Source organism: Echinops telfairi, unplaced genomic scaffold, assembly GCF_000313985.2.
Source record: "Echinops telfairi isolate 266 unplaced genomic scaffold, ASM31398v2 ScPeMD7_7457;HRSCAF=8495, whole genome shotgun sequence".
NCBI lineage: Eukaryota > Metazoa > Chordata > Mammalia > Afrosoricida > Tenrecidae > Echinops > Echinops telfairi.
Window position 1 is genome coordinate 31,523,541 of NW_022111357.1, and position 13,876 is coordinate 31,537,416.

Here is a 13,876-nt window from a genome sequence, read left to right on the forward strand (position 1 = left end):
ACGGAAGTCACTGCACCTCCAGAGCTCATTCTGTCCACTGGTACAGTACACTCACCACCTATAACCCGGTCATCATCACAGCAGGGTCATAATAAACGGCCTATGCTACCAGCCTCCTGTGACCATGCTGTGAGGTGACCGGTGCCACCTGTGTGTGTCACCAAGTTAACTGTGTGCCTATGACACACGTGCATCAGCTTTCCATCTCTTGCATTGCCGGTCCAGTGGCGTGCTACCCATTTTTCCTTCCAAAACACAACCATAACATGATCACGGCTCCTAAACCAGCGGAACCACTGCTCGAGACAGCAGAGCAGGAAGGAGCAGTATTGATCTGGAAGTGAAACAGCAGGGTTACTGAACAGCACGGAGGTGGGAAAATCTGTGAATGCGATCACTCACACTCAACGACCACGCTCCTCAAACCTGAAGGCAAACATGCTCTACTAAACAGCTACAAGGCTAACAAAAAATGCTATCGGGACATGCATCAGATGGAGAAATGGCCAGGTGACAAAGATTAAGTACCAAGAGGGAGAGGAAAAAATGAGGAGCTGATGCCAGGGGCTTAGGTGGAGAACAAATGTGCTTTACACAACTGATGTATGTATGGATTCTGATAAGAGTTGTATGAGCCCCTAATAAAATGCTTAAAAAAAGATTAGGGACCAAACCCAAGAACGAATCTCTCTCAGCATGTTGAAGATCACTAAGGCAGGAGGCTTCTTCGAGATGCTTAAAGCTAAGACAGGACCAGACTACAGTAAGGCATCCACACAACGTCCAAAGCACCTAACATACTACTACAGACAGCATGTCATAGACAACTGAGACCTACCTGTAAAGATGAAATGTATTAGAACCTCACGCTGCTGTGAGGTGCAAGTAAAAATTAGTTATCTGTCATGTCCGATACATGTACCCATTATTACTCTCCAACATTCAATCAGAAATTCCCTATGTGCCCTGGGATTACTTGAAGGTTTTGAGCTCTGAGTGACCCAGACCCCAGGCCAGGAAGTCTAATCTCAAAGGTTTTTAAGGCCTTGGCACTGGTGTTTTTGACAAACTCCAGTAGGTGTGAGAGCACCACTGAGCTGAAGGGGGTCAGGGCTATGGCTCCCCCTCAGCAGGACACGGGGCCATCTCACCCCAAGCTCTTCTATGCCCTTCCCGCCTGCACTGACCAGTGGCTTGGCCACCCTCGGGACACTCACTCGGCCTGAGGTCCCTGGAGAACAGCAGTTCGGGCCCACCCCCATCTCAGTGGAAGAAAGGCCCGGCAATCTCATTCCCTAACAATTAATTGCCGTCATCAAGTGGATTACCACCCCTAGTGACCCTGAATAGATGTCTCGGGATTTCCAAGGCTATCATCTCTCCAGAAACCGTCTATCACATTTTTTTCCGTGGAACAAGGGGCGGATTCGAACCACAGACCTTCTGGGCCCTCGATTATCAAGAAAACCCAAGAGGGCAGCCCCTCAATGGTGGATGGCGCTTTGTCATCAGTGGTAGCGGCACCGGGAAGAATAGTCGGGGCACTGAGCTTGGATGAATCAACAGGGACAATCCACTTTTCTTAAGTCACAGGCTGGCCTTCAGAGAGCTTTTAATGTGGCTTTTACATGTACGCCAAACTTTTCCTGACCTACTTGCATTAGAATTCCCCTTTCAGGGTAAATTGCCCACTCTATGGAAATAAATCTACCTATCCAGAGAGTGTCATTATTAAATCAAACTGTACATGAATAAAATATCAAACGCATTGAAAGCTATAATTTTAGAACAGTGGCTTGGCTTTTCACTTAAGCATTCTGTCTACAGTTTAGATGGCAGCTTTCAGACTTAAGCTAGAAGCATCTTCTTGACCACCTAGCCTTTGGGGAGTGGAGAAAACGTGCGGAGTTTTCAAATAAGAAGTTAAAAAGGTGTGTGTGTGTGGGGGGGGACCACAAAACACATAGACTCAGATGCTAAGGTTTGGATCCAGTGACTCCACTACGGGTCCCCTGCACACAGGTGGCACAGGAGGGGGTTCAAAATGCTCATGGAAAAATGTTATTTAAAGGACCAGGGGAAATGTCCCCTCATCTTGTACGTGCTCACTAAATTGATTCTATGAACAGCCTTGCTTGTCTGTGTTTTTACCAAATCAGCCTAAAGGAGCCAGGCTACAAACCCCTAACAGGGAAATAAACCGAAACCACGGCGGCAGGGCAGAAAGGCCCTGAGTTTCCTAGACGGCAGCTCTTCACAGGAGCGGAAAGCCCGTCCTTCTCCCACAGGGACAGAAGGTTGCAGTGATTCACACCACCCACCCACCCACCCCTCTCAGGAGTACAACCGGCAGTGTCAGATAGTTCCTTTCGGGTGGAGTGATTTCTCTGGGATTCCCTCAAGAAATATGAGGGGCCTTCAGAAAGTTCACAGAAAGGTGGAATTAGAATAGAATTTTCCCACCAACCTTCTGCAGCACTGCTCCCCCACCCCCACCCCCCCACCCCCGAGAGCTCATTTGGAGTCCTATGGAACCTGGGGCACGCTTAAGCCCATCTCTGCTGTCTAGTGAGGACACCGGGCAACACTCCACTCTGTGCAGACAGCTAACTCAGATCTGCAGGCAAAATACTTCCCCAGGCTGAACCACCCCAATGCTAGGGAGTGGAGGGGACTCGTCTCATGCCTGTTGACTGGCTAGAGGTAGGGCCAGCAGATGGGCTCGGATGGACATCAGCTCTCACAGACAAGACCCCCTTGTCACCCCGTCACTAGCTTCCTCACAGGGCCCCTCAATACAACCCTGAGAACTGCCAATGCTGAAAGGCCACTGGAAACCCATCAACCTCTCCTCTCTTCCCACCCACCCGCCGCCCTCTGAGCCTCTCTAATCCACTCCTTGGTCACTTCGGCCAAGGGGAGTTTGCCCCCTGCCCACCCGCCCACCCTCTCGGAGGAACGCCACACACAGCACTGGGACCAAATACCACTAACCATCAACCAGTTGTACTCCAGAAAGCAGCAAGTGCATGTAGTCAGCCTCAGTGCAAATGTTCTCTCTGCCTTAGTGCACGGATCCGAAAAATAAGCAATCCACAAGCTGTCAGCAAGCAGAGGAAGCGGAGACCCCACAGATGAAATGCTTTCACGCTTACCCACGTTAAGTCCACATGGTACCACCACACACCTAACCCCTGATGGACAGAGCAATTTAAATCAACAAATCACAGTGAATGGCAAACAGGAGGAGGTGGAAGCAGCAGCCACCATGCAGCTAGAGCACTGCTCTTAAACCTGCAGAGGCAGGCTGCACACAGTGCTGGCTGGCCTGAGTACACACACGCCGCCACCCCAGTCAGTTAGGCACAAAATGCAGTCCTTCCACAAGGGTTTAGGAAAGTGTTTTTTATTGGTTACAATTATTTTAAAAATGTATCACTGGAATTCCCCCATTTTTTCAAGTGCTTGCTAGCAACAGCATAAAAATCTTTTTTTTTTTTTTTTGGGGGGGGGGTAGTTCTTTTTTAATACCTCTGACAAGCTCCAACGACTCATTCCATGCTAGAAGGGGGGGAATGGCAAACACCACTCTGACCTTGTCTAGCTACACTTCATCCCTCTCTTTCTGTGAAGGCTCTAATGGTTCAATCAACGGACAACCCCTTTCGTAAGTCAAATGGTCGGTTTTAATGTTTTCAATTGAATAGTCTTATATCACTCTCCAACAATAAAATAACCAACAGCAAACCAATACAGTATCAACACTCCAAGATTAACAACTCAAAACAAATGACTTTTATGTAAAATGTAAATCACATATAATACAATTGAAGCGTCCAAAACAAATTTAAATAATTTTAAATATTTTATTTTTAAACTGCTACAAATGCTTTATACAATATTCCAACATAAAGTCCCCATAACAGAAATGTAACAAAATGGGAATGATAGTGAAAGGGTTAAAGTGGCACAAATTCACCGAACAAATATTAAACTACAAGTTGTAAGAGGTAGATTACTTTTGAAAGTTGAAAAAAAACCAAAACAAAACCAAAAAAATGATATGAATAAAAACCTAGCTGTTTTCCACCAACTCAATCATTAATTTGGGGGTAGGGGAGGCAGGTGACTGCAAGGAGAAATGAAACTGAGGAAAGAGGCCAATCTGTTGTTTTTCATCAATTAGAGATCAAGTGTAAAACCTGATACACAGTGCATCTGTATTTACGTGTACACATACATCTACACAGGCCCAGGGGCCGTCCTGTACACTGATGCTGCTCCACAGTAACTGATAATATGGTAGTTATAAATTACTGCCAGATAATAAACTGAGAGGATAATCTCCACTTGGATAGATAATCGTGACACTTGGAGAGACATAAAAAAGTTCATATCCAATCTGGTTTCCTCTCCATTATGCTGGCAATCTGCTTGTAATAAAAAAGAAAAAAAGGGGGGGAGGGGGATAAGCTCACTGTGTCTCTTGTCTACAGTTCATGTAAAAGAACCATGTCAAGAGCTGGTGTGAGACCAAAGCATTTTAAAATGAGTGCCGTCCCTGACATCTACCACGAACTACCGATAAAACAGGGAGCAGCTGGCTGTGCAAGGTTGTCTTCAGATCATTCTTTTCTCTATTGTGTACCAAAAGCAAGGGCCCACATGGAGCGGAGTTCCCAGTCTGGTGAGGAGCCAGATCATCTAGCTCACCGCTGGCCCTCCTCAATGGATCCCAGTCTCCCAGGAGCCCAGCTTTGGGGGGGGCGGGGGCGGGGGAGGGGGTAGTGGGCACTGACCACCCAGGGTAGTAAGAAGCCTGCCGGCAATCAGATGGGTGCTAGGATTTGTGAGTCAGCTTCAACTGGTCTTGCAAGCTTGGTAGATTTCATATCCTTTGTCGTAGTGCTTATCCTAAGTTGAGCATGCAATAATCGTTATTTAGTCAATTTAGGTTTGTTTTGTTTTGGGGGCTTTTCTACAGGAAGTTCCTAGAAAATAAGAAAACTGAAGATAAATGACAACATAATAGAACCTTACATGAACTGAGCATGTTAAAGAAAGTGAATAGACCAATAAGACAAACACATGTTATTAAGATAGTGACATAAGGGACTCTGAAGGTACTTGGGGACCTTTGCCTCATACACAAAGGACACACACTGGGAGGAGGTCTGAACTGGGAAGGGGAAACAGAGATGGACACCTGGGGAATCACCATCACTGTATTTGTTCTGGGTCAATTCTTAAGTCAATGAGAAAACTTGGTCTGCACTTCATTCTGAGCCCTTGGGTTTTCGTTTTCTTGATTGGCTGCAAGAGGGACCCCAGTATTGATAACCCATCACACAAGCAAACAATGCTTAAAACGGAGCATTCAGGAACTGATGAGCACTTTACTTAGGAGGCGGCGAGCAGGACAAGAGGCAGGGCTCAGCAGCAGACCTCCGGGCAGTACCAGGCACAAGCCGGCAGGCTCTGGAGGGTACATCTTGGCGCCTCCCTAACACAGAGCCACTGTTCTTGAGAGAACCTGACAGGTGGGTGGGCGGGACGCCCGATTTCCTGGAGACTTTGTCCTAGAAAAAGGATTTGGCGCACATGCCTGTTTCACCGATTTACCCAAACGGCTTGTGCTTTAGGAAATGGCCAGCTAGCGAGTCACTAAGAGTCCAACAGCAGGCTCTGGCTGCAGTCATTCACCTGGTCGACTGCAAGTGCACACTGGGATCCTGAGCTGGCACTCGGTTGTAAAAGTCCTGAGCGCTGTTGGAGAGGGCGGGCAGAGACTGGATTGAAGGGAAGGAAAGGGATGTGCTGCCTGTTCTGAGGAAGTGCTTGGGGCGCAGGGGGAAGTACAGCAGGACCTCTGGGAACAGATCTTTTGAAAGCATGTGTTTCTGAACATGTGAGCGAGGGCTTGCTTCCTGAATAAAATCTTCCCTAAATAAAACATAGTGGAGTAGAAAGATACTGCACGGGATTGAAGATTGCACTTAAAACCACATTCCTGTGCCAGTGGCGCACTGAGGCTGAGGCCTAAGCCATGGCGCTGGCTGGGCACTAAGTGTGCTTGGGCACTCGGAAGGAAACGCCTACTGCTGGCCCAGATCTTCAAAACCCCATTTCCTGTTGGACACGAGTGTTTTGAATCCCAAAACACTTCAGAACTTGATGGGTTGGTAAGTGGGCCCCTCTGCCGTCCACTCATCTGCGATGTGTCTGCCGCCCAGTTCCCCGGGGTCGGGTTGCAGGAAAGGAGGCTTGAGCATCACCTACCAATCAGAACAATACCAATGTTGCCTTAGCTGCAGCTCCCCTGCTCCCCTCAGGCCAACTCTCAAAGTACAATGAGTAAACTGAACAGGAGCAGACCAGAGCAAAGGAACTTTAATTAGGCTCTTTGCTCCTTGGCTGTCCTGAGGGTTCTTCAAACAACACTGCGTTGCTAAGAGGTTAATTAAACACCCTTCACCCTTTCACAGTGACTCCACTTTGAAGGGATTCCTTCAAGGTACTATCAGAGACCCCAAGTGACACAGAGCAAGCTAAATTAGCATGAGGGAGATGCCCTATGGGCATGGAACATCTGGATGGCAGGCCTGGTAAGGACAAATAGGTGCCCAAGTAAAGGACTACAGGACAGGATGCCAGCTCAGAGGATGGTGAACAGGGCTCAGCTTGCCAGAGACCAGATGCTGGGGAACAACAAAGTAACTGAACATCTTGTACAGGTAGGAAGCAGCGTTACTGCACATTCCTACAGTAAACTGCTGAGTTAGGTCTTGGCTGAAGAGTCTCGTCCACATCACCCTTGGGCCTGGGCTCTCAGGCACAACAGCTTCCAGACCTAAGCCGGACCCAGGGGGCGCGAGAGACAGACAGCAGGAAGTCCGAGCACTCAGGCCCTCTTCTGGGTAGCCCTCACTCAACCCAACAGCTCACTCCCACTCAGTCTATCCTGACTCAAAGGGACCCTATAGGGCAGGATAGAACTGCCTCTTAGAAAGCCTTGTTGATCTCCCTCCACAGTGAACCCTAGAGTTCTCATGTGTTCACAACACCCAAGGCTTGTCATATACTAAAATAAAGTCTGCCGTCGGGCAGACAAGACCTGAAAGTATCGTGGAGAAATTCTCTCTCTGGTGGAGCTGCAGGCATTCCTCAGGAAATGGCTGGCATTCCGAGAATGCATATAGACTCTGACTAAGCAAACGTAAGACAGTTTGAGAAGCCAGTGCCAGATTTAAATAACCTCTCACTAAAAGCAGACCTTAATGTGGGACCCTAGATGGAGCACAGCAGTAAAAACACCTCAAACCCAAGGCTAACCGGGGAATCCGAGGCACTGCCCAAGGTAGCTAACATACCAAGGTTGCGGTCTCTCTGCTCTCCCCCTCTTGTCTTATCTATGGATTGGGGGGGGGGGGGGCCTTGTCTGTAGACCTGTGGCTAGAGGCAGGCAGTACCATGGTGCTTTCTTTCAACCAGTGTGGCCAATGTGAACAAGAAAGTACTGGCAGTGAAAGAGGACACTCTTGTGACTAGGGCCACTTTGCGACTGGCACAGAGGCACAGAACAAGGTTGTAACACGGGGGGCTCCTAACCACCTTGGTGCCTCACCACGATCAGGAAACGAGGCAGGTGACGATGAGGTGGGAGAGGCAGGGCACTGGCAATGGAAAGGATTTTATCTTTCTCAGAGGGGCACTGGTGGTTTCAAATTCCATTCACAGCCGATGCCCGCTGTGTGAGTTCTTAGCTGGAATTAGAGCGATTTACGTGCTGCTAGAACCTCCAGAGTGTCAACCCTTGGGGACGCCCACATGCGTGGCAGCTACTGCCTTTGACATGCTGATAGCAAACCCACACAGGAAGAATTACCAGGTTACACTGCCCCTGGGCAAGCCCATCCTGCCCCCTAGCTCTCAGCCCTGGAGGAGACAGCTTACCTGAAGTCCTTGAGCTCCTGCTTGGCACTGCCGTCCTCTCTCCTGCTTTCACTTGGGTCAGCAGCGGCAGCGGCCAGCTGTAGGCTGCGAGTGACTGGGCCCCCGCTCCGCTCCCGAGACTTGACAATGAACCGGTCTGTTCTTTTCTTGCTAGCCACAGCAACCTTGCTCGGCAGCGAGGTTCTGCTCTTCTGGACGCGATGTGGGCTCCGGGACACTTTGCTGGCCAGTTGCGCAGGGTGGTGCTTGGCCACAGCTTTGGGCTTCTTCCCCTCGACATGTGGCATTTTGGCCACTCTTATTGGGCTGGAGTTCCTTAGGGAGGAGGAAGAGGAGGAGGAAGAGGATGAGGAAGAGGAGGAAGAGGAGGAGGAGGCAGAGAAGGAGGCAGAAGAGGAGGAGGTGGAGTTTGGTTTTTTGGACTTCACCGAAGACACAAACTTGACATTCTGCTTGGCCCTGAAGGACGAGGAGGGCAAGGGGACGGGTGTGGGGCCGGTGCTGCGAGCACGGGTCTTGCCCAGAGGGGTCGGCGTGCTCTGCATCTTAATCTCGGCGTCCGCCGTCCGCCGGCGGTGGTGGTTGCTGCTGCTGCTCTTGTCGCTGCTTGCAGGCGAACAGTGTCCACCTTTCTTGGAAGAGTGGGAAGCTCTTTTTTTGGAAGGAGAAAGGGGTTTTTTGGGACAGCTGAAGGCAGCGTGCTTGTTCAGGCTCCCGATGTACGTGAACTCCCTGTTGCAGTACGGGCAGATGTGGGAAGACGGCTCGGACGTGCTCCTGAGGTCAGCCTTCTGCTTGGCAGCCTTGGTTTTCTGCAGGATCGCCTTCTGCACTAGCTGGTTTTTCTTCTTCAAGGCGTTCAACTTCAGCTTATTGGTTGACATCTTACTGAGCTCGACACTGAAGTTCAGCCTTTTGGGCTGCCCCATGCGCCTGAAGGCGTTCTTCCCAGGGTTCTCCACCACCACCACCCCATTTCTGGGTTGCACCGTCTGCTTCAGGGGAACTGGGTTCTTCTTGGGGGTGTACCGCTTCTTGTCACTGGCCGATGCACATGCCAGGATGTGTTTGTGTAGTTCGGGCATGTTGTCCACACCTTTCCCACACTTGGTGCAGCGGATGGCAGTGGTAAACGTCTGTGGGATGTTGTGGGTGGTGAAATTGGTGGCCGTCACCCCAATGCCCATAGGGTTTCGGTGATGGTACTGAAACGGAGGTGGCTTAAAGCTTGGGTAATGCTGGTTGAGACCCAATCGCACATCTGGGTCTTTCGTCTTTATTCCAGAAGCCATTATCTTTATGGTTGTATACAGCTCTTCAGAGGAATCGTTGACCTCCTCCTCCTCCTCCTCCTTAGTTGCTTCGGAAGGGTCTTCTGGCAAGCTCTGCATGTGCTCCGCACGGGCCTTGCTGGGGTCTGTGAAGTTCTGGGGCCGGAGAGTCCCACTCGCAAGCTCGTGGTGTGTGCACACCTTGTCTGGGTGAAGATCTCGCTGGTGCTGCTGCAAATTGCACAGAAACGCAAATTCCTTTTTACAAACAGAGCACACAAAGATATTCCCAACTCCGTGGAGCAAAAAGCGATGCTCTGACAAATTGGTCTTATCCTTAAAGAGCTGCACGCAGAATTCACATTTGAAGGGCCAATCTTCTGCATGAACAGATAGATGTTTGGTTAGGTCTTTAATGGATAGAAAAGGTGATTCACAGACATTGCACACAAAACTTTTGTTGAATGTTTCCTGCACGGTCTCCTGCTTGCCTGACGACTGGGGCTCTTCCCGGGGCTTTGGCTCTTCACTCTCCAACTCTTCCTGCTTGAAGGCTATCATGGGGAGAGAAGCTTCCAGATTATCCCCAGAGGAGACAACAGATGACACCGCTGAGAGAGGGGGTGGAGAAGGGGATGAGGAGGAGGAAGAGGAAGAGAAGGATGATGAGGAAGAGGAGGAGGAAGAAAGTGTGGGAGGCCCAGGAGACGCTGCAGACATGAGTGGCTCCACCGAGGGGATAGGAGAGGGAGAGGGAGACACTGTCGGGGAAAGAATGGGAAGTGGGGACTGTGTGGCGGCCGTGGAGAGAGGAGAGGGGCATGGGCGAGGAGAAGCATCGGAAGAAGGGGCTGGCAGAGGCAGGGGGAGAGTAGGGAGGAGTGGAGGTGGGGGTGTGGCGACAGTTAGGACCGGAGGACAGGGTGGAGGAGAAGAGGGATTTGTGGGGACCAAAAGGGGCGGCAGCTGAGCAGAACAAAGAGCAGCAGCCTGCAGGGTGGGCGATGAAGGAGAAACGTCGGGTGGCGACTGTGCAGTCAAAGCAGATGAACTAGAGTCGGGGCCCAGGTCAGGATCTGGCTGGGGCTCAAGGGATTTACAAGGACTTGGGCTCCTGGCCACCACATCTGTAGTATTTTCCACAGGCAACTCGGTGCCGTTGTACTCGTTGAGAAGAACCTTCTGCAGCATGCAGGTGGTTGGCTTCTTCTTCTTTGTGGTGCTACCGGTCGGCTGCAGTGTGTGGTTCTCTTTCAACTCTCTGCCTTCAGAGTCACCACAGGGCTTTTTGTGCACGCTAAGATCTAGCACAGATTCCCATTGCATGGGAGTCTTGCCCAGGCCCTCGGTTTTCTGCTTGACGCCGCTGGACAGATCTAGGGGCTGCTGGTTGCACACGCTACTGAACGCAGAGCTGGAGGCCCACTCTTTAGCGATTTTATACTCATCCAAGCCTGGGGGGCTCCCGGCTTCTCTCTCATCCCGCCCAGACAGACTCCAGGCCGGTGAGTTGCTGTGGTTTTCTAACTTGGGTTTTTTGGAACACAGGACTGCCTCGGGCCATGCAGCTTTCCCGTCGCCTGGCTTCCCGAAGTCTCGGAGGGCAGGGCTGTGTTGTGGCGAGCTGGGCGGAGAGCTGGTCCGCCGTTTAAACCTACTTGAGGTCACAGGTAACATGGAGGCAGGTGTGGCCACTGAAGGGCCCAGTTTTGGCATCTCGGTTGTGACCATTCCTGCAGGAAGCGTTAATTTTTCTTGAGTTTGAAGCAGCTGCTTGAGTTTGGATGACAAATACACACTTTTCTCCTTGTGAAAGGATACCGCTTCGGTAGCTGATATGCTAAGCGGCAGGTTTAAGGAGCACGAGGGTGCGATGGGATCCGAATCCGTTTCGGCTTTAATTTTGGGCAACAGAGGCGGGCTGGCCGTTCTCCGCTTCTTGGACTCACTGCTTGTGCCGCTGGCAGGCTCTTTGGGGAGGTCCTCTGTTACAGGGGCCTGAGAGGGTTCTAAGTTCTGCGTAATTTCCACCGTCACCGGAGTGAGCAGGCAGTTGATGCTGTACAAGTCAGCCGAGTTAGACTCCATCTCAATCACATCACAGGTACTAGTGCTGCTATTAGTCTGGATTTTACCGTCTATGTAGTAGTTGAGGTTTTCAGAGATATTGCTAGAAACATCCATGATATACACATCGTCTGCTTCCCCTTCCTCCTCGGGCTCTGTGCTCGGGACGTAGACATTCTGGGGGGGCTGCGCCTGCTCTGCTGGGGGCTGGGGCTCTTCTAGGCCTCCTTTTCGCCGCACACCTTTGGGGATCAGGTGACGCTCATGCACTCTGCGCTGGTGCCGCCTCATGTTAGTATGCGTCCCGAAAACCTTCTTGCAGTATTTGCACGGGTGCAGTTCCTTAACTTCCCCATTCTCTCCCACAGTGGAAGGGCTCACTGCTTCTTGGGACGCTCTCTCGGAATTCAAAGCCACACAGTCTTGCCCAAGGGTGAGAGGATTGGACTCACCTTGGGGAGTCACATTCTCTCCAGAGGGTTTGCCTTCAGCAAGGTCTTCGGATGGCTGTAGTGTTAGGCTGGGTTTTCGCTTCAGCCCTGCCTCGTGACGCCGCTCATGCCGCCTCCGGTTAATCTGGGTGCCAAAGGCTTTCCCACAGTACTTGCATTTGAATGCATGATTGACTGTAGACATGTGGATGTGCATGTGACGTTCAAGGCCCTGTTTGGTTGTAAACTTCCGCTCACAGTGCTGACATGGAAACATGAATGTGTCAAATACATCGCCATTGGGTTCTCCTTTAGTTTTAGGGGTCAGGGTTACAGGTGTTACCTCGGGAGAGTCTTCCAAATTTTCTTTCAAAGTAGTTTTTGGTTCTTCTAATAAATCATCCAGCTTTTCATCACACTGTATTTCTGGCTCTTCTTTCAGAGAGCCCTCATTTGGCAAGTCAGTGTCTTCCTCCCCATCGTCTTCCAACTCATCATCCTCATCCTCCTCTTCTTCTTCTTCCTCTTCCTCCAATTCATTCACCTCACTATTTGTGGCTTCTGGCTTCTCATCTGGCTCAGCTTGTAGCTCGCAGGCTGGGGACGGGGCAGTTCCTTCTGGAAGCACGTCCGGACACGCCTCCTCCTCCACCTGAAGCGCCTCGGCTGGCTCAGCTGCCGCGTCTGAGGGCTTCTCGTCCTCGTCTTTAGGACCTAGCAAAGCAGAGGCAGAGGCATGGCAGTGATTCATGCTGCAGATTCAAATGATCGCTGTGAACATGGGAAATGTGTAAGGCCAATTCTCTGGCAGATGGTGGGTTACAAGTTGGGCTGCTAACCACAAGGTCAGGGGTTCAAATCTTGTTGTGAGAAAAGATGAGGTCTTTACTTCTCCTGTAAAGATTTACAGCCTCAGAAACACGGTGGGGAGTGGAGGGAGGGGGGGTAAGTTCTACCCTGTCCTACAGTATTCTTGTGAGTCAGAATCAACGCGGCAGCAAGGAGTTTTGGTTTATGTTGTGTTTTTATAAATAATTTTATGGGGGCTCTTACAGCTCTTAGAACAATCCATACAAGGAGTTTGGTTTCGAGTTTTGGTAAAAGAGATTCTTATTGACAATAAAAAACCTTCCACTTTCTATGGTGCAAAGCAGAAATGAAAATGAAACCACTTCTGCTCGGCACTCGCTCAGGAAAGGAGCGTGTCTAGTGCTCCTCCTGTGCACCAGGAAGCACTGCGGGCAGCCAGCAGACACACCTGAACCAGAGACAGCAATCCCACCAGGAGTGGCGGCCCTTCTTGAGTTTAACCACAAAACAAACTCACTGTCATCCAGTCTATGCTGACTCATAGCGACCCTTCAGGGCAAGATGAACTGCCCCGTGGGTTTCCAAGACTGTAACCACGGCAGCGGGAAGTCCTCCTTTTCTCCAGAAGAGTGGCCGGTGGTTTATAACTGCTGGTCTTAGTTAGGGTTAGCAGCCCAAGGCATGACCACCATACCACCAAGGATCTGACAGCCATACGCACAAGGGGCTTCGCAAAAAAATTATTATTTTTAATTCCACATTTTCCACCATGTTTGAAGAGTCCTTGCATATAAAAACCTCTTAAAAATGCAGTTCCTCCAATGGGGCTGGAGTAGCTGATATCAAATTTTAGGAAATTAGTTGTGAATTTGATTCCAAAATGAAACAAGGAAATTGCTACAATATTACCAGCTTAGATTCATAGTAGTCCATCCTGACTGGAATGGAATGATCCACTCCATCCTTCCTGATTAAAATGATGGAGAAGCTGGAATGTTTTCCAAAATTAAGTAACAGGCATTGTTTCATGTGAAATAAACTTTAGAGATGCTCAGGAGCCCCTCAGCAACAGACCTGGAAAGTCAAACCCCAAAGTCACCTCTGGTCTCTGGGCCCAGGCTGAAGTAGACGGCAGACACCTCTGAGCAGCGGAAGCCAAGCCACAGCTCACTGCCATCAGCTGGATTCTGACTCAGAGGGGACCTATCAGAACAGAACTGCTTCTGTGTTTCCGAGGCTGTAAACCTTTACAGGAGCAGAAAGCCTCAGGTTTTCCCTCAGAGACTGGGGCTTTGAAATGCTGATCCCTACAGTTAATTGGCCACCAATGCAGACCCACTATGC

At 50.2% G+C, this 13,876-nt stretch overlaps 1 protein-coding gene across 3 annotated transcripts in view; it reads right to left on the minus strand.

The window, feature by feature from the left end:
• Positions 1-3,390: 3,390 nt before the first annotated feature.
• The window catches only part of PRDM2 (PR/SET domain 2), an 88,475-nt gene continuing 77,989 nt past the window's right edge, over positions 3,391-13,876 (minus strand). For 2 of the 3 annotated variants that reach the window (XM_045298797.1, XM_045298799.1), the window contains 2 exons: positions 7,954-12,436; positions 3,391-4,991 (listed from right to left, as the gene is read on the minus strand). In XM_045298797.1, the coding sequence (XP_045154732.1) occupies positions 4,979-4,991; positions 7,954-12,436 (4,496 nt within the window). In that variant the 3' untranslated portion in view covers positions 3,391-4,978. Of the gene's footprint in view, positions 6,276-7,953; positions 12,437-13,876 lie in introns of all 3 variants that reach the window. The other variant, XM_045298798.1, reaches the window with a different exon arrangement.